Source organism: Brienomyrus brachyistius, unplaced genomic scaffold (genome assembly GCF_023856365.1).
Source record: "Brienomyrus brachyistius isolate T26 unplaced genomic scaffold, BBRACH_0.4 scaffold85, whole genome shotgun sequence".
In the NCBI taxonomy this organism is placed as follows: domain Eukaryota; kingdom Metazoa; phylum Chordata; class Actinopteri; order Osteoglossiformes; family Mormyridae; genus Brienomyrus; species Brienomyrus brachyistius.
In genome coordinates this window covers 56805-77499 of record NW_026042360.1, presented here as the reverse complement: position 1 = coordinate 77499, position 20695 = coordinate 56805, and the positions used below count along the sequence as shown (strand labels likewise).

General features: G+C 49.4%; 2 protein-coding genes and 1 long non-coding RNA gene across 7 annotated transcripts in view; 2 read left to right on the top strand and 1 right to left on the bottom strand.

The window, feature by feature from the left end:
* The first annotated feature begins 707 nt into the window (after nucleotides 1-707).
* LOC125727074 (uncharacterized) lies at nucleotides 708-1425 on the top strand. Its single transcript, XM_049003711.1, has 2 exons — nucleotides 708-847; nucleotides 1008-1425. Exons 1-2 carry the CDS (start codon nucleotides 783-785, stop codon nucleotides 1315-1317), a joined length of 375 nt encoding a protein of 124 aa, XP_048859668.1. The 5' UTR covers nucleotides 708-782; the 3' UTR covers nucleotides 1318-1425.
* Nucleotides 1426-3698: 2273 nt separating this feature from the next.
* ift80 (intraflagellar transport 80 homolog (Chlamydomonas)) overlaps nucleotides 3699-20695 on the bottom strand; it is a 32014-nt gene continuing 15017 nt past the window's right edge. For 4 of the 5 annotated variants that reach the window (XM_049003583.1, XM_049003584.1, XM_049003585.1 and 1 more), the window contains 12 exons: nucleotides 13404-13583; nucleotides 11320-11438; nucleotides 10886-10960; nucleotides 10270-10433; nucleotides 10128-10192; nucleotides 8911-9040; nucleotides 8670-8817; nucleotides 7903-8074; nucleotides 5008-5097; nucleotides 4699-4871; nucleotides 4491-4614; nucleotides 3699-4336 (listed from right to left, as the gene is read on the bottom strand). In XM_049003583.1, the coding sequence (XP_048859540.1) occupies nucleotides 4226-4336; nucleotides 4491-4614; nucleotides 4699-4871; nucleotides 5008-5097; nucleotides 7903-8074; nucleotides 8670-8817; nucleotides 8911-9040; nucleotides 10128-10192; nucleotides 10270-10433; nucleotides 10886-10960; nucleotides 11320-11438; nucleotides 13404-13583 (1551 nt within the window). In that variant the 3' untranslated portion in view covers nucleotides 3699-4225. The remainder of the gene's footprint in view (nucleotides 4337-4490; nucleotides 4615-4698; nucleotides 4872-5007; nucleotides 5098-7902; nucleotides 8075-8669; nucleotides 8818-8910; nucleotides 9041-10127; nucleotides 10193-10269; nucleotides 10434-10885; nucleotides 10961-11319; nucleotides 11439-13403; nucleotides 13584-20695) is intronic. The other variant, XM_049003586.1, reaches the window with a different exon arrangement.
* LOC125727036 (uncharacterized) lies at nucleotides 12510-14566 on the top strand. Its single transcript, XR_007388521.1, has 3 exons — nucleotides 12510-12926; nucleotides 13143-13323; nucleotides 14480-14566. It is a non-coding gene; the product is annotated as an uncharacterized LOC125727036 (long non-coding RNA).

Sequence of the window (20695 nt, the reverse complement as noted above, 5' to 3'; positions counted from 1 at the left end):
AAACGTTCATTTGGTCAGCACGGCCCCGCTTAGAACTTGGACCTATATCTTCGTGATTCCAAATTTAGCACGGATACAGAGAGTGCGAGCGAATGAAGCCAAACGTCGATACGGCTGTCAACAGCATAGTGTGTCCTAAAAGGGAATTATGTATTGTGCGGTAAAGAAATGTTTTGAAATGTCCTCATCGGAGTTCTCTTGGGTCCATAAACTAATGAGAGAGTCATTACAACCCACCATCCCAGTCGAGGATCCATGCATTTTTAATTGTTGGAGGTCTGTGGTGCCTCTATTATTGTGATGAGCACAAACATCCTCCTCTTATACGACAGGCCACTTCTTTGAAAGAGAGAATGATGAATGCTTTTAAGGTGCCGGTTAAAATGCGTGCACGCTTCAGGTGCACGCGTCTATAAACACAATAATGAATCCCGAACAAACCCGGCTCGTGTGCCCCGGACCCGCATCCTTTCATTGCAGTGATGTAAGAATGAGAATTCGACAGTAAGCGCAAGATCTCACGCCGCAAACCGGCCAGCACACGGCCCAGCGGGGAGTAGGGGGGGCTTCCTGTGCCACTAACCAACGGCGCCCGCCGCTAAATGACCTGCTTCCCTGCGCTGCTTGAGGAACAATTAAAAACAGAAACAAACAAAAAAAACGTGTAGAGGAAGTTATAGACCAGACACGCAATTCAAAGTGACCGAAAATCAAAGAATGCTTCATTTCTCAACTGATATTACAGCGTGCGTTACTTTTCTAACCTTTTTCGCCATTCACGCATGTATAGCGCTCCAGAGATGTGGAAACCTTCAGTGCGGCGAGGGACAGCAGTGCTGTGCGCAAGGTAACGGCAGTAGCACCCCCCGATGCTGCAAGTTCTCACGACACACGTTTCTCGACAACCTCGGATTGATAACGCGCAAACTGTGGGGCATCCTGATTTTGCTGTTTCTCTTCGCCATGGGCTACTTAATCCAGCGCATCATCTGCCCAAAACCCCGCAGGCATCACGAGAGGCAGGAAGAGCCGACGCTGTTCAGCAGAAGCGCAACGGCGTCCCAGGACTCGCTGCTGGATCGCATGCCAGAGTACCGGCCTGGGGACTTAACCTCACCGGTGCTGCAGCTGCCGGCGTACGACGAGGTGAAGTACTTGCCAACGTACGAGGAAACCATGAAAGAAGCGAACCGAGACCGATCCAGTGACAATTTACTAGTTTCATCGGAAGAACAGGTACCCACAGCGCGGCCAGGGCGGAGAGGACAGGAGCCGAAAACGTTTAACATTGCTAGGACGCCCTGGAATACCGTCTGACGAAATGTCACTTTATAAGAATATAGGTTGTTTATTTTACGATAAGTATATTTTTTAAACTTTTATGTGCTGTATGAAGTTGAATGTTAAAATAATGAGAAATACTTTGCTTTGTCGTTAACCGTGTGCATTTTTTCCATATAAGCTGGGGACAACTTGTTTTATATGCAACTTTAAGATTTAAACAGGAAATAAACGACTAACCGCTCAGAAAGAAGCAACTCTTCAATTTCCATCGTGCGTAGTACTCACAATAGTGTAACTGTAGTTCTGCTTCAAAATTTTAATGCACCTACACCTACTACCCACTCCTGATAAATCCGAAATCAATGTCTCTTACATTACATATTGAATAAATCCAATATTGTTTTTTATTAGTTTCTCCTGGGAGTAAGATTTCTGCACTGAGCATCTGTGCGGAAAGGCAGCGTTAGATTCGCGTCGCGGTGAAAGTGTCTATTTCACCTTGATTATGTGACTCAGAGGCGAGAGGAATTCGTTCACACGGGCTCTATGCAAAACTTAAGTTCACCCAGTTCGAGTTTGTAGGGTGCGCTACGCTTTTGTCACTTTCGGACCCAACTGTCCATGCACCGAAAAGAAAATGTTGAAAGGGCTAGGTTTACATTTTAGTCGCTTCCTGTACGCTTTAAAATCTGGAACTGCACAAATCTGTTTTGTGTGGCGCAGGTGACTATTAAAAACGGGGAAAATAGGCGAGGGGCTCCTTCTATGTATGCGTAAATGAATCCTTAATCTTATGACAGTAGCCTAGTAGAGCGTCACAGCACTCGACTGTGTCTGACATAATATCTGCCTTTTCCCAACCCAGCATATAATCAATGGTTTACAACTAAATACATTACAAATTCTCCAAATGGGTAACTGCATCGTTTATACTATAAAATTGCTTTAGTATTTATGAATATGTAAAGTTTTAATCGCTTAATATTAAAAACACACGTCTAAAACCAAACGTGGCTTTCGTAATTCCAGGTTGCCATTATGCTATTATTCAAAACCAACCTGCATGCTGAACAATTTTGCAAGCTGGACCAGACAGGTGTGGATAGAGTTTCGCAAACACCCGGCTGTTCATTTGCTGTGAAAGCGAACAGGAAGAGAAGTCCCACAGAGGAAAGCATTTTGGGCAGAAATAGGAAGGGTGTGCGGATAGCTTCTGAGCGGCAAAAAATGTACCTGAGGTAGCCATGGAGTCCAATATCTAAGCTAGTTAGAGTTGCGCGCCTGGTTCTTTAAATTTCATCTAGGTGTCCTCTTGTGTGCACAGTAGATAGATTATAGAACTGACACAAATTAGACCAGTTAGCATTGATGGAATAAGCATCAGAGCACAATACTGCCCACTTCCCAGAGGTTCTGCTCTATGGCTTTGGGTTATATGGTCCTTGTTGCATGTCTGCAGCTTTACCAGTGACCATACTGTACAAGTGTGATTCATCAGGAGGTTTATGAGCAACACCCGTACTGTTAAGTCATCCAGCACAGTCAAGCTCAGGGCACCTTATCAGTGGCTCATCAGAAAACATAATTCCCAATCCTTACATCTTTTGGACAACAAGCCTGAAGCATGAACAAGTAAGCCAATTATTTCATTCCTAAATTTCCCGAACATTTAATAAAATTTTAAGTCAAACTGTGTTTTTCTAGACGACAAAGGGGCATTTTTCCCAGTCAGTGTACAATGGGGCTGCGCATCCTGTTTGTTGTGGTAATGCGATGGAAACCTGATCTAGGGGTGGGTCACTGGCATCAAGCCCCCTCCCCCCCATGCTGGAGATGCGACATGGTGTGGCGTGCCTTGGAAAGAATTGGTGCAGGCGCCGGGGGTGGGAGGAGGGGAGCAGTGGCACGTTTAACCAGAGCCTGCTACAGCACCCAGGAACACAACTGCCCTCTTAGCCCCCCCCCCGCCCCCAAACACACACACACACACTCTGCGTTTTCTTGTTGTCGGCATTTCCTGCCTTGTTCGATCCAGACGAACAGCCGGGAGAACAATGGAAAATGCATTTTGTGCATATGCAGACTGACTAGTGGCCGCTGTTTCATATTAGATGCGCTACCTCTATGTTACCTTCTAGAAGGCCCTACACCTGACCTCTATGGCCATGTTCCCATCATGCAACAGGACAGAGCAGCTGCACACTCCTGCATCCCGCCAGATACGCAGACGATCAATAGGTTTGTAAAAGTGTTATCCATCCGACTGTCACAGCACATCCTGTAAGAACGTCAGCAGTGGAACAGTGAGCAAGACTGGGGTATCTAATTGTAGGTTCTGGTTTTCCGGCATTTGGTCATAAGAGGTAGTGCTGCACTGTTTATTTTATAGCACAAACAACAGAAGAAACACTATGAACTTTTTACAGAAAACATATTTATTAAGGATAACAAAAGGTTTATGTTTTAGCACAAGAATTCATATTGCTGTATTTAAGAATATTTATAGAATATTTATATAAAGAAGCACAAATTGAACAGCTAAACCAACATGATTTGTATGGATATTTAAAACTAACGTGTAGCCCAATGTCTTGCAGACAGTAATTAGCATGGAGGGGGAAGTGCTTGAAGATCCGCACTTCATATCAAAACCTTGTTCTCAGGCATGTGCTGTCCAGTGCATTGTGGGAAGGCACTTCTCATTTCCTACTTCTCACAAGCTGCTTTATTATGTACCTGATCAAACTGAGCATGTGTGTCATAAGCATGTCTCATTTGTTGCCTTGTAGTATTTAAAAAAATGCCACAGCAAATGTGTTCCTTCTGCCAGGTTGAATGTTTTGGAAAAACACCAGGCACACTAATCTAGGAGTTTCCTTTTCCAAGACATGAGTCTGCGGAGGGTAACTGCAGGCTGGTACACAAGCGACTGGGGCAGGGTTTACTGGGGGAATGCCGCACTGGTCCGTAGCGAGGCACTGGCTGCTCGCTCCCGCTCGCTGGCCAGCTCCATCTCGATCTTAGCCTGGATCTTCTCCCAGTCCACCTCCACCTGCAGGGACAGCAAAACCGGCCACCACCAGTTGTCATGTGCTGTTAGGCTGATTCCTTAAAGCAGTTAAAATACGGAATGAAAAATGCATATTTTCTCTTGTATTTTCATTAACATTATCTACATGAGCAAATGTGCTGGTTTCCCTACATACCCCCTCAGCATACTGCAGGAACCTCATGTTGGTCTCCTTCTTGCTGAAGTCCTGCAGGTACCTCTGTCGGTATGCAAGCACGGTGTCCACGTGCGTCTTGTGCTTCACTGCCAGCTCCAGTGCCCTTACAGAGAGGATTTGTGACATGGGCACCTTCTAAACATGCCTGATTGGCAATTGACAACAAGATGCAAGTAGGCATGCTCACCTGTCCCAGTTATAGAGACTGATGTTCACCTGGATGGCCTGGTAAATGAGGCCGGCCTGCAGGAGCAGAGACTCTGCCTCCTGTACATAACCACTGAATAGCAGAATGTGTGCCAGAGAGGACTCCTTTGAAGGAAGCTCTTTTATCGAGTTGATGTACTGGACCTTGTCCACCTATTGAAAGCGAAAGATGAACAGTATTATTCTGTGAGGATTTTTAATCGTTCTATTTATGGGACTTCATGGGAACTAAGGAACCACAAATGCAGAGGAATCATTTCAGATGAAGAGGCAGACGGAGTGGCTGTACCTCTCCGACGGCTGCGTAGGCCACCTCTGCCGTGTTCAGCTCCTTGTTGGCTATCGCCATGGCAGCCAAGCTCGCCCAGAGGGTTTGGTCCTGTGGGATTTATGGACAGCACCATGAATGACAGTGCCCCCTAGTGCTGGTGCAACTACAGCCTTACACACTTAGGAGGGCTTGTCCCACAGAGACAGGCTGACGGATGGACAAACTGACAGAAAGACAGGCCTCTTTTAGCATAAAAACACTACATTACTAATGCAGCAAATCAAAACAGGCGGGTCATGGCATGGTGTGACAGCCGAATATGATGGGGGCACTTGTCTGCAAACTCTTAAACAGGATGTTTGTGGCATCCGTACCTTGCCCCCCAGGAGACGTGGCGTAATGTGCCGTTTCCTTCCCCGTTTCATTTTATCGACGTTACAATCTGCCGTGTGTTTGCGAGCCAGTCGAAAGTTCGCTCAGGGCTCCTGTTTGGTTTACATACCGCCAAACAAAACAATAACAAAAGGAGGCCAAAAAATCTACATGCAGCAAGGAGTCCACCAGCCTAAGTGGGGCCCTCCAGCGCCCCCCCCCCCCCCATGGTGCTGTGGCATTTAAACCACGTTTGCATGTTGCAATATTTGCAATGGGCTATGTAAATAAACACTGTGATGCGCATTATCTCTCCTGGGATGAGCCTGCGTTGTATATATACACACCAGTGGTTTCAACGGTAAACGGACAGAGAGGTCTGCACTTGGACAGGTCATCAGAGGCGCCAGGCCGGCGGCGGGTTGGGTGCTCTGTCACGTGATTAAACCACTGTGACCACAAACTGGGTATAGGAGATCCAGCCCCAGCCAGAGCAGAGCAGAGCAGGTTATTAGGGAGTCTGACGCCATTATGCTGGTGCTGGGGGGCAAGCGGCTCTTTGTGACATCAGAGGATGGAGAGACAAAGCTGCCAGCAGGGATGCCAGCGTGTGTCTGACAGCATGTTCGCACCGCTGTAAACACCAGCACCATACCGCTAAATATTACATTTAAGGGGTCAGGTCCCAGACAAAAAAGGTCACAGTGAAATGTCACCCAAGGCAGTCGTTCCCGTCTCTGCTGCCTCTAACTGAAAGCGTTGCGCACTAAAATCTGCAGTAACTGCCGGGATAATCGTGGCGGGGGCTGTTCGGGGTCCCGCTGTGTTTTCCATCCATGCGGCCGGGACAGGGTGGCCCCGGTGACCCCTCCCCCCAGGAAAACCCACACCTACTGAAAGGCCTGCCCGCTTACCAGAAACGGGCATGCTGAGCTGCAGGCATTTCCTAAAAGTGGTGGGGCAGGCTGGGTTTCTGGCATGCCGCCCCCCCCCCGCTCTCGAAACAACATGCCAGGCTGCGGTTATTGCATCATAAACGAGTGAGTGCATAGGAGATCTCTGTGGATCGGGGGTAAATAACAGTAAATGGTGTCACACAGGCTAATTAAAAAATTTAAAACCACCAGCTTCAGCTCAATAAAGCTGTATTCTTCTTTGCTGTAGTTCTTGAATATTTGCTCTCCAAAGCATTTTACTACCTCGTATTTAAAGGTTCCACCATATAATAAATACTATGTACACACACACACACACACACACACACACACACACACACATTTTATATATATATATATATATATATATGGTAATGTAAATTGATAACAAAAATACAGCCCCCGTCATGAATTTAACCCCCCCCCCCAGCTCCTGCTCTCCTTGAACAGAGGACCCATTATGCATTTGCGCAGCGTAACCTGCCGCAGCCTCTTACGTATCAGGGCAGGACCAGTTAGAGCTATCGGAATGATTTAAACAAGGCCAGCCTGTGTAAAGCTATACGGGGCAGCAGGGGCGCTGGTGGGATGGAAGCGGCAGGATGGGGCTGGGGGGGCCTTAAGCACAGGTGCACGAAGGGGAGGGCAGAGTGAGCGGGCAGAGGGGCAGACACTGTGCCCTGAATGGCGCAGGCTCCACTCTGATCCGCGGGGGCCACAGGCATGAAGGATCCGCTCCCAGGTAACTTGCACCTCTTGTCCCTCCCTGGTCCACATTCCCTGCTGCTTCATGTGTAATTTGGCTCCACTAATTACAGCTAAATGGAAATCATTACCGCTTCCCTCTGATAATGTGATGCCATCGCATGCATTACTGAACACTTCTCATCTTGAGCCTTTTCCCATAATGCTGAATTTCTGCATCTCTTCACACTGCCCTCCTGGGGTTGGTTTAATATCAATAAAATTAATATTAATATTTGGTTTAATACTAAACTCAGGGTTTGGTTTTTTACACTCCACTGTGAGGACAGAACTGGGCTATAGACCTTTGCACAGATGCAGTATTTGTGCAATGCAGCTACGCGTCACGCGATACACAGTTGCTGCCATTGTAAAGTGACATGACTCGTCCTCCATTAAGCAGTCACACTGTCCAGCTGCACGCAGTGGAGATCAGACAGCCACATCACATCCCCCCCCGCTCCTTAAGTCTTACGCCGGCGTTTCTCTAAACGATCACAAAGCAAATAGCTCACTCGACCTGCGGATCCTGGTGTTTTCTGCATTTTTACTTGCGAAAACAACCGATACTACGGAGACAGAGCTGGCGAAATCTTGCAAAATATTTTTTTTTATCTTGTGTATCTTAATATCCTTTGCCACAAAATTATTATACTGTGGACACAATTTAAAAAAATTAAATATATAGTTTGTGTTTACTGTGATAATGAAACACGATGGATCGAAGTTGCTGCCCATTGTAGCAGGGCAGTTATATTATCTAAGATGGCGGCGACCACAAAAGCACGCGTACAAAGATCTGTATGGGGGTGGGGTCTAAGGCCACACCCGCACGGCTCTGCTGGTCCCCGTGGCCTCGTACCTTGGCGAAGCGGCAGAGACGGAGGGCGTCGTCCCAGTGCGCGTGGCCTGCATACTGGTGCAGGAGGGCCGGATACGGCGAAACACTGCTGTAGACCAGGGAGCCGTCGCCACGCCGGATGGTCACCTGGCTGCCCACGTAGCTCAGAATCTGGGGGCTCCGGCTGAACTCACTGTCATGGTAGAAAATGATACAGAGTCCTTCATTTACTCGAGACAAGTTGAGGAAACTACATATTATGCAAGCAGTTAAGCGACTTGCTACCCTTCTCCGGATGCAGCGTATTTACCCAGGATTCCTCAGTGCCAGTCTTGAACCAAGGAGGAACCCTACCCCCCTTGTCTTAATGACAGAGAGGGGGAAGTTTTGGGAGCCAGCAATGTTTTATCGACGGGCAGTAAACCTTTAGATTAAAAACTCTGTTTTCCCACTCAATCGCCAGGAGCTTGTTTATAAAGTATTCTGCTGCTGCATTTATCTGGTTGATATGGTGATGACATTTGACAATTGCACTACAAATGGATGGGACGCTTTCAAAGTCCTCTGCTCTCTTTAGTGCGTATTTATATTCTTCAGTGTTTAGCAGTAGTGTTTAAAAATACCATCTGGTGATGGTTTGTAAACATGACCGGCGGGGGGGGGGGGGGGGGGGGGGGGAGCAGTCTATGGGAATGGCTTGTCCCAAAGGTCAGAGTGGCGGTGTGAGAATAGGATGCCCAGGAAGACGTGGGACACTGCTGGGTCTCTGCTACTGGACCCCGCCATACCTGGCGTCCTTTGTGAAGAGTGTTTTGGGCAGCAGGTCCCGGTCTATGAAGACGGCGTGGGGGTAATACCACACCGTGAACTGGGTGTCCTGGATTCCACACAGCAGGCTGGCCGAGTCATTCCAGGCCATAGTGTGGACCATGGTGCCTGGCAGGAAGAAGGTAAGGAATCATCGCCTAACAATGCAGACCGTGGAGAACAGTCCCTGTCACAGAACCGCAGGCCCCATCTTCCTCTTACCGATCTTGCAGATGGCCTGTTCACGACGCCGGACAGAGGTCAGGTAGAGGTCCTTGTTTTTGTCGATCAGAGCGATCTTCCTGTCGGTAGCTGGTCCACACTGATCCAGGGCGATTGCCATCACCTCCGTCTGAAGGCGGCAGATGACATCATGCTACTGGAGTGTCCCTACGCCACCATGAGGGGCCTGCTCACATTTCCTAGCCATAGCCATAATGCTTTTATGCTTTCATCATGGACAGTTTACCCTGCCTTGGGTCAGACTGGGTTAAGGCGGCGTATAATGAGACTCGCAGGCCACGGACTGCCTTCGATACAGACTCACATCCTGCCTTCGATACAGACTCACACCCTGTCAGGAACACAAGCGGCGGCCTAGTCTCAAAATTTACATGGGAATAATTTTTCATTAGGCCACATCTAATTTTACATTCCTGATTAAACAAGAATGGCACAGAAGGATCTGCTCTCCATTAGGAACTGACTGCTGTCAAAAATCAGTCCCCTGAAGATAAACATCTTCACTCGGTCAACATAGAAACACACAGTGTGACTGAAAATAGAATGCACTGCATCATCTGCTCCTTCGGCAGGGAAATGGGAGAGGGCTGGTAGCCGAGGCTCCTACCCACAATGCACCTTGCCATCCTGAGTGCGTTCACGCACGCACACACACACATACAATGACTGGCTGGCTGTTTTACCGTATTTAAGGAGACCTAATCCCAAACCACCCAAACTGGGAGAGAAATGAGAACTGATGAATGTTTCGTTGTGTTTTTCGCCAGTTCTTTTGAAAAAACGACACCCTGCGCCGGGCCGGGTGACAGAGGTGGATGTGAGGGGGGTGGAGAGGCAGGGAATCGAGCCAGCTGGCCCCAGACACCACTCTCCGTCTTGGCTGGGGGAGACATGCTGACAAACAGTAACTGAACATTCAGGCTGCCCCTCCCCCCTCCCCTGCCCCCTTGATCCCCACCTCCCACTCCCTCACTTTGCTGTCACACTCCCGAGGCCTGAAGTGGCGGCCAGCTCCCTTTGGCTGGGGCTACCCCTGGGGGGACGCTGCGATCACCCGGTCATCTTCACTCCTGAGATAAGATGCCCCTCTTCTCAGAAAGTGCTTTGTAAAGGTGGACTTTCAGTTCTGTGGGTCAAGCACCTAATGTCTCATTTTCACTCCTAGTCGGGTGAAAGCAGCGGACAGGAAGACCTACCTTGTGAGTCAGAGGCTTCCCATCCCCCAGGGGCTTCCCTGTCAGGGCATCGAACAGGAAAACGACTGGAGAAAGAGAGGTGGAATTAAGCAGGAGCATTTTGCCAAGGAGGCCACAGGGTAGCTCAGTCTGCCCGGCTCACCTTTCTCATCTACTTTGTCCCGGACAGCGACAGTGTCATTGCTGAGGGAGACGGCTTGTGCACTCAAGATGTCCGTGCGCATGCCCACTATCTTGGGGGAAGATGTGAGCCGGCCATCGTAGGAGAACACGTAGATGCCCCCGCCGTCCACTAACAGGAAGTGTCTTGTTGACAGAAGGGACCCCAGACAAACATAAGAGCATCACACCTCATACCTATAGTTAATCTCTAATAGAATTAGTACAGTAACTTTCACACAATTTAACTGCATAAAAATCAAAAATGCCAATACAATTTATCACTCAGACTGATTTCATAAGGTTGGGGAGGCAGATTCAAAGCCAGGAACTTTATTTTTCTAGGTTTATGAACAATAACCTTGCACAAAAAGTGTACCATTAAAGTAAATGACAAAGTGTTATCGCTTTTCCACATCGCAATCAAGCTTTGGTACAAATATCCATTTTACTACTGGCTGAGTCACAGAACGTCGCTTGGCAGGCACTGAGCTACAGCTTCCAGGAAGGGGGCGGGGGGGGGGGGGGGTGTACACACAGGAGGAGCGGTTCTACTGGCACATGCTCTGCCAAGACCCAGGCGATGACAGGCTGCTCACCTCTCCGCCTGCAGAATTAGGCTCACGGCGCCATCCTTCAGATCGAAAATCAGAGGCGTGTTCCAGTTCGTCACACTGCATGGGGACATACAAACGTTCAAACTACATCCTTTCAGGGCCTGATGGGAGACCTAGATGACCGAGTTGTATCCCTTTTGGCCTCCAGGAGGCACTTTGACCGACACTGTCAACCTCTCGTACAGAACTCTACAGCACATCCATTCTCAGGCAGGTCCCCGGAGAGAGCACTGCTCATTCTGCCAAAGAGCACAATTCTAGCCATTTTATTTAGCAGGAGTAACGCAAGACTATGCTAACTATGTATGTCAAGTCTAGCGTTTTCATGGGATCTCAGTGTCTGCTTACTGATTGTCAGCAGAGCGAACTGCTCATTAACATTCACACATAATGATTAATCAGGGACGGGGCACAACCTGTAGATGTAGCACTGCAGTGAAGTGGTCACCACCAAATGTTCATGTGACAATGAGGCCTTGATGACTCTGTCCCGGAATTCCAGGATGTCCATGGCATCGTTGACAACATTCCGCACCTGGGTGTTCCAGATCCATAGTTACGCCTTGCCCCCGCCATTCCCAGGGTTGGCAGTGTACCCAAAACAGGACACGCAACAATGCACACACACACACACACACACACGTACAATGCTAAGTAGGTATTAACCCTACCAAACTAAATAAGTGCTGTGTGTTAGAGTAGAGTTTGTCTTTACTGTACGTGGGCACAGCAAATCTGTATGCGAATCTCCCCAGGAAAAAAAAAAAAAAAAAACGCAACTGCAAAGTGGTTAAATTTAGCAGCCCGCTTCATGATTCATAGACCATCAGAAAACGGAAAAAAAAAAAACCACGAGCATAAAGTGAAGCCGTGGATGGTCCGGGTTTTGTGCGATGTCCCTGGCAGCCATGTGCGGGCACACGCTGCTTAAAGCCCACCCTGAGGCTTCCCAGCTTAAACGGGCTTGGCAGCTGGGCCCAGAGGACAAGCGGCCCCTTGTCACCTGGCTACAGTAGGAGTCTTATAACATAATGTATAACCAGATGTGCAGATGCCTTGAGAATTCAGCCCCCTTGCAACAGACCATTACTTTGCTAACTACTTTTCACACAAGGTAATTCGCCTCCACTCAGTCTTCAAAAGAATTTATTTAAGCCTGCAACAAGTTTCAGGTCTGAATTGAAGCTAAACTGTTAGATAATTCCCTTTCTGTCCAAAGGAAAACGGATTGTGGAACCCAGTGGGGTTATCTGGGAGGGGTTCAGGGGGGTACATGGACGACCCCAAGGGGGTATGCAGAGCTGCGGTACGGTGGCAAAATTGTACTATTCCCCCAGTCAGGCCTGCTGCCAGAGGGTTAGAGAAGGGGAGGGCAGGCAAGGATCCCGTAACAGGGAGATAAAAGGGGAAATCTCGAAAGAGCACTGAAGAAATCTGGAGCAGACACGCAAAGACACTAACGCACACGCACACAGCACGCAGGGGGGAGACGACGGGCAGGAAGGGTGCGGGGTGGTGTTCCTCGAAGACGCGGGGGATGGGGGCAGTCAGGTTAAGGGGAGATAAGGTTACAGTAGGCTGGGGTGAATCCCTTTACATCAGAGGCTTGGGAGTCACTGATCTGTCCCAAAACGCACAAAATGAAGGAAAAATACACACTGGTTATGAATTAAAGAGCCCATCAGTTACCTTGAAACAGACATGTGCAGGATGCCAATGAATTAGTCAGCAAAAAGCTCTCAGTTAATCTCAGAGCGGCAGACAGGCCTATGCTGATGTGAACCACATACAAACCCTCACGCCCAGACACTGCTGTCATTAATGGCAATGTGTGATCCTGTAGCCACAAGACTAAATGGCTTCTCATGCCATGGAGGACAAGAGGACAGAGCCAGGCCTGTGACATGAGGACAAACGGCAGTTAACCCAGTCGTTACCACAATCAGGGCCTGGATTTCAGGAGGCCAAAGAGCAGTCACCGTCCGTGACGTCAGAGAAGCCCAATGCAGCAAACATGTGCTGTGTGAATGACCAGGGTGGGGCGTCAGCTGGCTGATGAGCTGTGCAGATCACGGATTTGCTGAAAACGCCCAAAGCAGTTCATTGAAATTCCACTTCTGTTCTTGTTTGAGGAGAGGCCTAATTGACCCAACTTTGGTTGTATTAAGACAACCGCTAAAAGTCAAAAGGCAACATCCGTCCTTTTACTGGCTAAATGAGTCTATTTAATACACCACAGACTATGGAGGTGCTCGGCTGACTCGTCAGAGACCCCGCGACGGCTGCAGCGAGAGGCGTGAGCAGGACTCGAAATTGCAGAGCTGGCTGCACCTTAACGGAAACTCACCCACAGCTAAACGGCCACGTGGGAGACCAGACTGAGATGAAGAGCGACGATGATGAGGAGCCTAGTAAAAACGGTCAGCAGCACCAAGATCGTGCTATAGGTGGGGGGCCGCTGAGTGGGAATAACGCCAGTGGCGTGTGGCGCCCTCAGTACCTGCATCGTCCTGCGCTTGGTCAGCGTGACCTCGTAGCTCCTCCATGACCAGCGCCTCTCCACCACGTGGGCAAAGATGACGTGGCCACTGCCCGAGGCTCCTGCCAGCTGCGTCCCGTCCGCTGACCAGGCCAGGCTGAACAGGCTGCCTGTGCTGGACTTCTCCAGGGCGTGGGACCACTGAGAAATGGGGGAGGGCACACGCTCAGGACCGCCACGCACAGCAGGGGGGGTGGAGCAAACAAAAGCAGCATTTATCCAGCAAGCCCAGAACATCTGTTTAAGTGGAGAGGGGTGACGCAGGACAGGGACTGGGAGGAGGCGCACAGCCAGCCCCGTATCTGAGCACCCAGAGGTGGACAGTTCAGGTCTTGAAAATTAAAAATCCAGACCTAGATTTTGTTTCAACCAACCAGTTGAGTACTCAGTCGCTGGTTGTTTGAAACAAAATCTTGGTCCGGATTTTTATTTTCCGGACCTGAACTATCTGCCTCTATGAGCACCCAAATTACTGTTCCCCACTGCCGATTCGTGGGCAGCTCGACTGGGTCCTGGCCCCTTGCACAGCCGAGAGAAGCCTGTAATTCCCCAGTCCGCACATAGCCTTTTCAAACACACCAAAACACACCAGTGTTCAGAGGGGAGACGTTTCTCAGCCCGGCCACTATAAAAACACCCCCCCCCCACCTTTCTTTCTCACTCTGCCCTCTGCAGTACATCACAACACAAAGCAGATTTTGTTGTGGCAGCTTCTGGTTTCAAATTTAACCTGTCAGAGAGCTTATGATTGAACCGAAACAGTTTAGTTCTTTTCTTGTTGGTTTGTTTTTTAAACAAAGTTAAAAAGCCATTTGCCAGACATGGATGTAATTACAGCATTTAGAGATTATATTTAGAACTCGACAAACAGCACGTTTGAAACAGGGGGCACAGATTAGCAATTTGACACAAATAGTTACACAAGCTTGGGTTTTTAGAGGGGTGTTGGGGGCATTTTTTTTGTTAATATCAGAAAGTTGCAATTGGGACTCTTTACTTCTAAATGGTTCATGCTACAAGCGTTCTCTGTTTTATAGGTGTGTGAATAAAAAGAGTTTCTGCATGGAGCACTGCTGTTTAAAGGTTGGCCTCCTCAAAATCCCGCTCAGAGCACGGACACCAAGCCCACTCGGAGCCCCGCTTGGAAAACGGACACCAAGCCGGCTCGGAGCACGGACACCAAGCCGACTCGGAGCCCCGCTCGGAGCACGGACACCAAGCCCACTCTGAGTCCCACTCAGAGTCCCACTGACAACACAGACACTAGACCTATTCAGTAGTGTGACAGGCCACCACAGCTGCAGAGCTGTCCACTCAGCAATCAGACAGACACTGTGTGTTAGGACAAGGGGACAGTGCTGTCCATTTCAAGGTTTGGCTGGTCAATCAGAAGGGAGGCTATTTCCATCGAGCTAGTGAAGACATGCCCCCCCTCAACCTCTCAGAGGAACAATCCCTTTCTGTGGTCTGCATTACGGCATTCCACCACGTGCAGCCGGGCTAAAACCCTGCTGACATCCGTCAGGTGACCCCTGACCTCGCCGATTCAGCATTTTTATACACACAGGTGGCTGGCAGCGGGTGTACTGCTCAGCAAAGGAGCAGGGTGTGTGTGTGTGTGGGGGGGGCATCAAAGTACTGCTGCTGGCTGCTACCATAAAGTGATCCTGGGGGGAACAAGTTTGTAAACCTTGGTTTCTTGGGTTGGGCCGTTTCCACCAGAGCCAGATGCAGTGGAAGCTAACGTGTCGAAGCAAAGCCTTTGACGATTAAATACTCCTTTACCATGGTGTTCAAAGTAGGAACATTCTGCTGCAGGAATCCGACAAGAAAAACTGTTTTAAGGACTAAAATAGCAAAAGGATCTGAACCAATCACACGACAAGAGGCTTCCTGTTACTCCTATCAAAGGTGGTGTTTTCTTTCTTAATCTGTCTTGCACTTTCCCTGCTTCCAAATAAATCCTGTGACAGGACAATTTTTTATTTTCCGGGTCCTCGGCACAGATAAACACAGGGCCTCTGGCAATGGCTCCCGCGGCCTTCTGAGCTACACTTTTACGTACCTTTTCTTAAACTTCACCTAGTTGGGCCTGGAGGCACTCCAAAACAAAAACGCATGCGCTTAAAATAATAATATTCCATCTATTCTTGTGCAAACATCCAAGTGCAGTCTGTTTTAAAGCTCTCTGGAGAAGGGACTGAGTCAGACGCTCTGAATGTATACAGCAGACCATAATGAAGGAAGACACAGGATACCAGGATCCCGGGCTGTGAAAAACTTTGGATTTGTGCTTACCTAATGCTTTTAACACACTGGGCCACTGGACTACCTTTGCTGGGCTGCCCGCCTGTGTGTGTGTGTTTGTCAGAGAGCATGAATGGGTGTGTGCCTGTTTTTTTTTGTGTTTATATGTTGACATGACGTCTGTAGATATATATCTTTATAGGTGCATGGCAAGCCAAGCCTGGGGAGACATCTGATAGCTGAGGATTTTTTTTTTTGTGGAGGGTGGGGGGGCAAAGCAGGTTGCAGTGAGTCCTGTAATAGGGCAAGATGGGACAAAAGGGGAATCGGAGGAAGCCAAAAGTAATAAAAACTCTATTCCACAAGCGCAATTAGTCCCTGTCCCATGGGCCCCCCCAAGTCTTGCTTTATTCTGGCCCCATAAACAAACTCCCACCATGCTGCCCAACCCGTTGTTACACACAAAACCGGCACACAATGGGCCCGGAGTCAATGAAGCCAGGCAGCCGGGGGGGGGGCTTCATTTTAACGCAGCATGAACTTGGGAGCAGGCCGGAGTGACGACAGACATCGCATTTCTTGTGTAATGAGTTACCGCAAGGCTGTTCGCTGGCAACGTGAAAACGGTGAGAGGCAGGCCGCTGGCGTGTGTCAGACTACACCCCGAGAAAGAGAAACGGGCAACAGCGCTGACCTCTGTGACGGGACCGACGGGGGGGGGACAGCACAGCGGCGGGAGGGAGAAAACAAGGGAGCGAAGGAGCGCCGATGTTCAGCTGCCACTTCTCAGGTTCGCCGCCCCGTAAACAAGATCTCCACAGAGCCAAAGGTGCCAAGTAACAGATCTTCTGCTGAAGTCCAGAGGAAAGCTGATGATGGTTCTCTCACATTAGTAATAATCTTTTCAGGAGGTGCTGGGTGGGATGGGAGGGATAGTCATTCAGCAGCGGTTTCTACTGACAACTTTTATTGGAACCAAAAGAGATGATTCTGGCGCACGGTCACTGGCTCTGTATTTGCCTTGGGTTGGTTGGGGGAGGGGTGAGCATTTAAATCAAACTGGGGTGGCGGGGGGAGTATTGTATCTGTCATACTGGATTCAGGCACACCAATCTCAGGGAACGACACCACAGAAATAAACTTTCCACAGTATTTATTGCTCCTTGATTGGGAGGGAGTGGGATATTGAAACCATACTGTTCCAGGGAAGCGGATAATGCCAAGGTGACAGCGTGCAGAGTCAGTTCCATGGAGATGGCCAGAAGGCGATGACTAAGGGGCCGGGAGCTCTCCACTCTCACCACCAGAGGGACGGAAGAAGAGGGGGAAGAGACATTTTGTTTCTTTTCACCTGGACAGGCAAACAGAATAAAAGCCCCTCTGGGAGGCGAACCCACAGTGTCCTGCTGCTGCTCGAGCTCTGACACACACCAGGGTTTCCACTCTTTGAAGGGTACCAGACTGCGGGCACTTTTCTCACACTGAAAGCCCCCGTTCCTGATAGAGGGGTGCGTGGAACAGAATGCCAAGCTGCCACTTAGGATCAGCTCAAAAGTGCTGAACTCCTGGTGCCGGCAGCAGCATCTCAGCGAGTGGAAGCAGAGACGAGAAGTTTGCGAAAGTGGCCGCAGAGGGGAAGAGCGGCAAGAGGCCAAATGGATGCAAAATGTGGGTGCCTCAAATTAGACCTTCACTACTTCTGCCAAATCACCTTCAACTGTGCCCTCCTAAAAGGCAGCCCTCTGCATTCTTCAGCTCAAAATATTATGTACCAGCCTTTTTGAAAAATAAAGTCAAATGGCGGGCCAGATCCAAAAGGGCCGAATGCGGTTTCATGTGTCAGGAAGATATGGCCCTGGCGTGTTTGCCTACCACAGCAGAGCACTTACGAGCACCTGCACCCTATGCGGGGAGTGGCAGGGCACAGCGAGGCCCCCAGGCAGGCCAAGTCAGAGCCCAGGGTGTGTATGGGGGGGTGGGGGAATCGTCCAACAAGGGGAAACTCTTCTCCAAAAGAAGCACCCAAAACCACCAAACAAAATACTCAATGCCTTCTTGGTGAGCTTAATATACATCAGTAACAACCATGCTTTAAGAAAAAGAAAAATCAAAGAGGAGTGATATTTTTTTAAAGGAATCATGAATGAAATGTGTGACTATGTTTCTTTTTTCCTCTTCCTCTCTCTCTCTTCCTCTCTCTCCCTCTTCCTCTCTCTCTCTTCCTCTCTCACATACAGCGTTGCCGACTCTGTGCTCGTTCGCTCTCCTTTCCCTACACATACGTTTGCCATTAAGACTGGCAGGTGTTCTGAGCCTCCTACACACGGCTGCCTTATTATGGAGGGGGGGGGGGGACGACTATAGGAAGGGAGGGGAAAAAAAAAAACATAGTCAACTGCAACTCTTCTGCTTGGCAAACCCCCTCCTGACATGAACACGAGGCGGAATGCAAGAGGGGAGATACGGGCCATGAGTGGGGTCGGGGAGACTACCCATCAAGTGCAATGGGCGGGGGGGGAGCACTGCTAATTTGTTAGATGTCAGGGGTTTGGGTTGAATCATGGTTGAAAGGACGCCGAAAGAGAGAGGGGAAGGAGCAGGGAAGGGGTTAACGACACACGTATCAGCCAATGGCTCTCTGTGGGACTATATGCTGATTCAGCCCCATTACATCAGACACATTAAGTATGTCTGTGCTGCCCAGTGCCACTGCCTCGCTCTGCTTCTCCTCAGAAGGGGCCGATCGCTGGCGTGGCGTGTGACTATAGCAGACTCTGTCAGGACGGGAGGCTCATGGGGCCCCGGCGGGCTAACCCTCAGGATGGGGGGGGGGGGGGGGGGGGAGGGGGTGAGGGATGTGGGGGGGAACTTGCTGGCTGCCGCTCAGTCGATCCCAGCTGGCTTCGGTTAGTTGCTCTGCTCCTGGACAGGAGACGGCCTGGCAGTGCAGGTACGAGCGTAAATCCCGGTGTGCCGCATTCGCACACATGCACACATCCACAGGCACAACACAGCCGCCACACTTCCACGATTCCCCATCTCCACCCACAGGGCATCCAACCGTGGATTCCCCATCTCCACCCACAGCGCATCCAACCGTGGATTCCCCATCTCCACCCACAGGGCATCCAACCGTGGATTCCCCATCTCCACCCACAGGGCATCCAACCGTGGATTCCCCATCTCCACCCACAGCACATCGAACTGCGGATTCCCCATCTCCACCCACAGTGCATCCAATCACGTGCCAGCCTCCACGTGCCGAATTATGGAAATATGTGGTTGCTGTCACAATACATGGCCTCTACACACACAGGTTTGTAATTATATCTTTGTGGGGACTCTCCATTCATTTTTATGGGGACAACTCTAATCCCAAAGTGACGACCCCCTACCCAGCCCTAACCTTAACCATAAGTAACCAAACAACATACAAGATTTGTCAATTTTTGATTGCAGTCACAGATTTTCATATTGTATCCGGAACAACAGTCAACAGCTCAGGTGGATTCCCGAGTTCTCATTCTCATGCATACTTAGACACACCGTGAACTTGTCCGTCGTCGGAGTTCCAGCTCCCTGTAGAGTTCCGGAACGTGCCGACCCAGAAGAGCAGCAAGCTGTGCACCCCAGAGACGGCAGCACAAGCAACAGGGCGGCACATTCATATGAAGGAAAGTAGAAGTATAATCTCATCTGAATAGTCTCCAAATTACCAATAATACATATTCAGGAGTCATCGTCGTATTTTTAAATAAAATGCATCAAATTTTGATGCAAAAAAGGAAATATGTCGAGATAATTAGACCCGAAACAGGAATAACCACAAATTAGACTTGATTCAACAAATAAGTCTCTGCTGATGGCGCCATGGCGACCACCCTCCCCCTAATTTACGGGACATTCTTTGTGTTCTACAAATCAGGTCAAAATGATGTTCCGGTTCGAAATTGGGGAGGTGAGTGCCATTTTGAGAAAATGTGGTCTCACAGCGGGCCCTGGCTGTATGGTAGCTCTGAGGGACTGGAAGGACATTTAAAGGCATTTACAAACCCACTGTTAGTAACACAAAAATCGGGCAGACACTCATGAGAAGAGCCATCAACGGACACAGCGTGGAAGACATATGTTCTAAATAACGACAATGCCCACTATCAAATACCCTGCAAGCCAGCATTAATGGAAAAGGATTTAGTTGAGAAAGGGATGATTTAAATTACCTGCAGATGAATGGCCCGTCACTACACATGCTGTGGCAGGCATGGAAGGTTGAGGAGTGTGAAAACCCATCCATCCATCCATCCATTTTCCAAACCGCTTGTCCTACTGGGTCGCGGGGGGTCCGGAGCCTATCCCGGAAGCAATGGGAATGAGGCAGGGAACAATCCAGGATGGGGGGCCAGCCCATCGCAGGGCACACTCACACACTTGCACTCCTGAGTGTGAAAACCCAAAGGATATAATAATTATTAAAAAGTTTGTTTGCTAATGAAGAGAGATAGTAGCAAAATAGCAGATGGGGAACGAGTTCTGGAGTAAATCAGGATGGACTGTAAAAGGCATCATGCTCCGTCCCGGGCACCCCGCCCTCTGGCTCCGTCCTGGGCACCCCGCCCTCCGGCTCCGTCCCGCGCTGGGCTCACATATCTGGGGGCATCCTCACCTGAGTGTGGTACGCGGCCAAAGCAAACACCCATTCAGCCGCTCTGGGAGAAATGGCCTCTCCGCAGTGAACACAGAGCAGGCCGGGGGGAGGGGTACCATCCCGTAACCCTGGCCCTCGTACCCCCCAGGGACAATTTAGTTCTCAGCTTTCCGTTGACATTTTGTCCTCAGCTAATGATCGGGTTTCACTGTTATGGAAATTTCACCTGGAGGGAAAATAAAGACAAACTTGGGGTCTTTAGGCTGATTACGTCCATTCGGTCTCTGCAGACTGTAGCTTTTCAGTAACCCTTTTCTAACCGTTAAGCAGATATCAAAAGACAGGAGACCAAGCTCCGGAA

What these genes read in the sequence shown, in the direction of transcription:
- LOC125727074 (XM_049003711.1), top strand. Translation starts at nt 783, where the DNA reads ATGTATAGCGCTCCAGAGATGTGGAAACCTTCAGTGCGGCGAGGGACA. An exon ending in ACAGCAGTGCTGTGCGCAAG is followed by an intron (nt 848 to 1,007) that starts GTAACGGCAGTA and finishes AAAACCCCGCAG; the next exon opens with GCATCACGAGAGGCAGGAAG.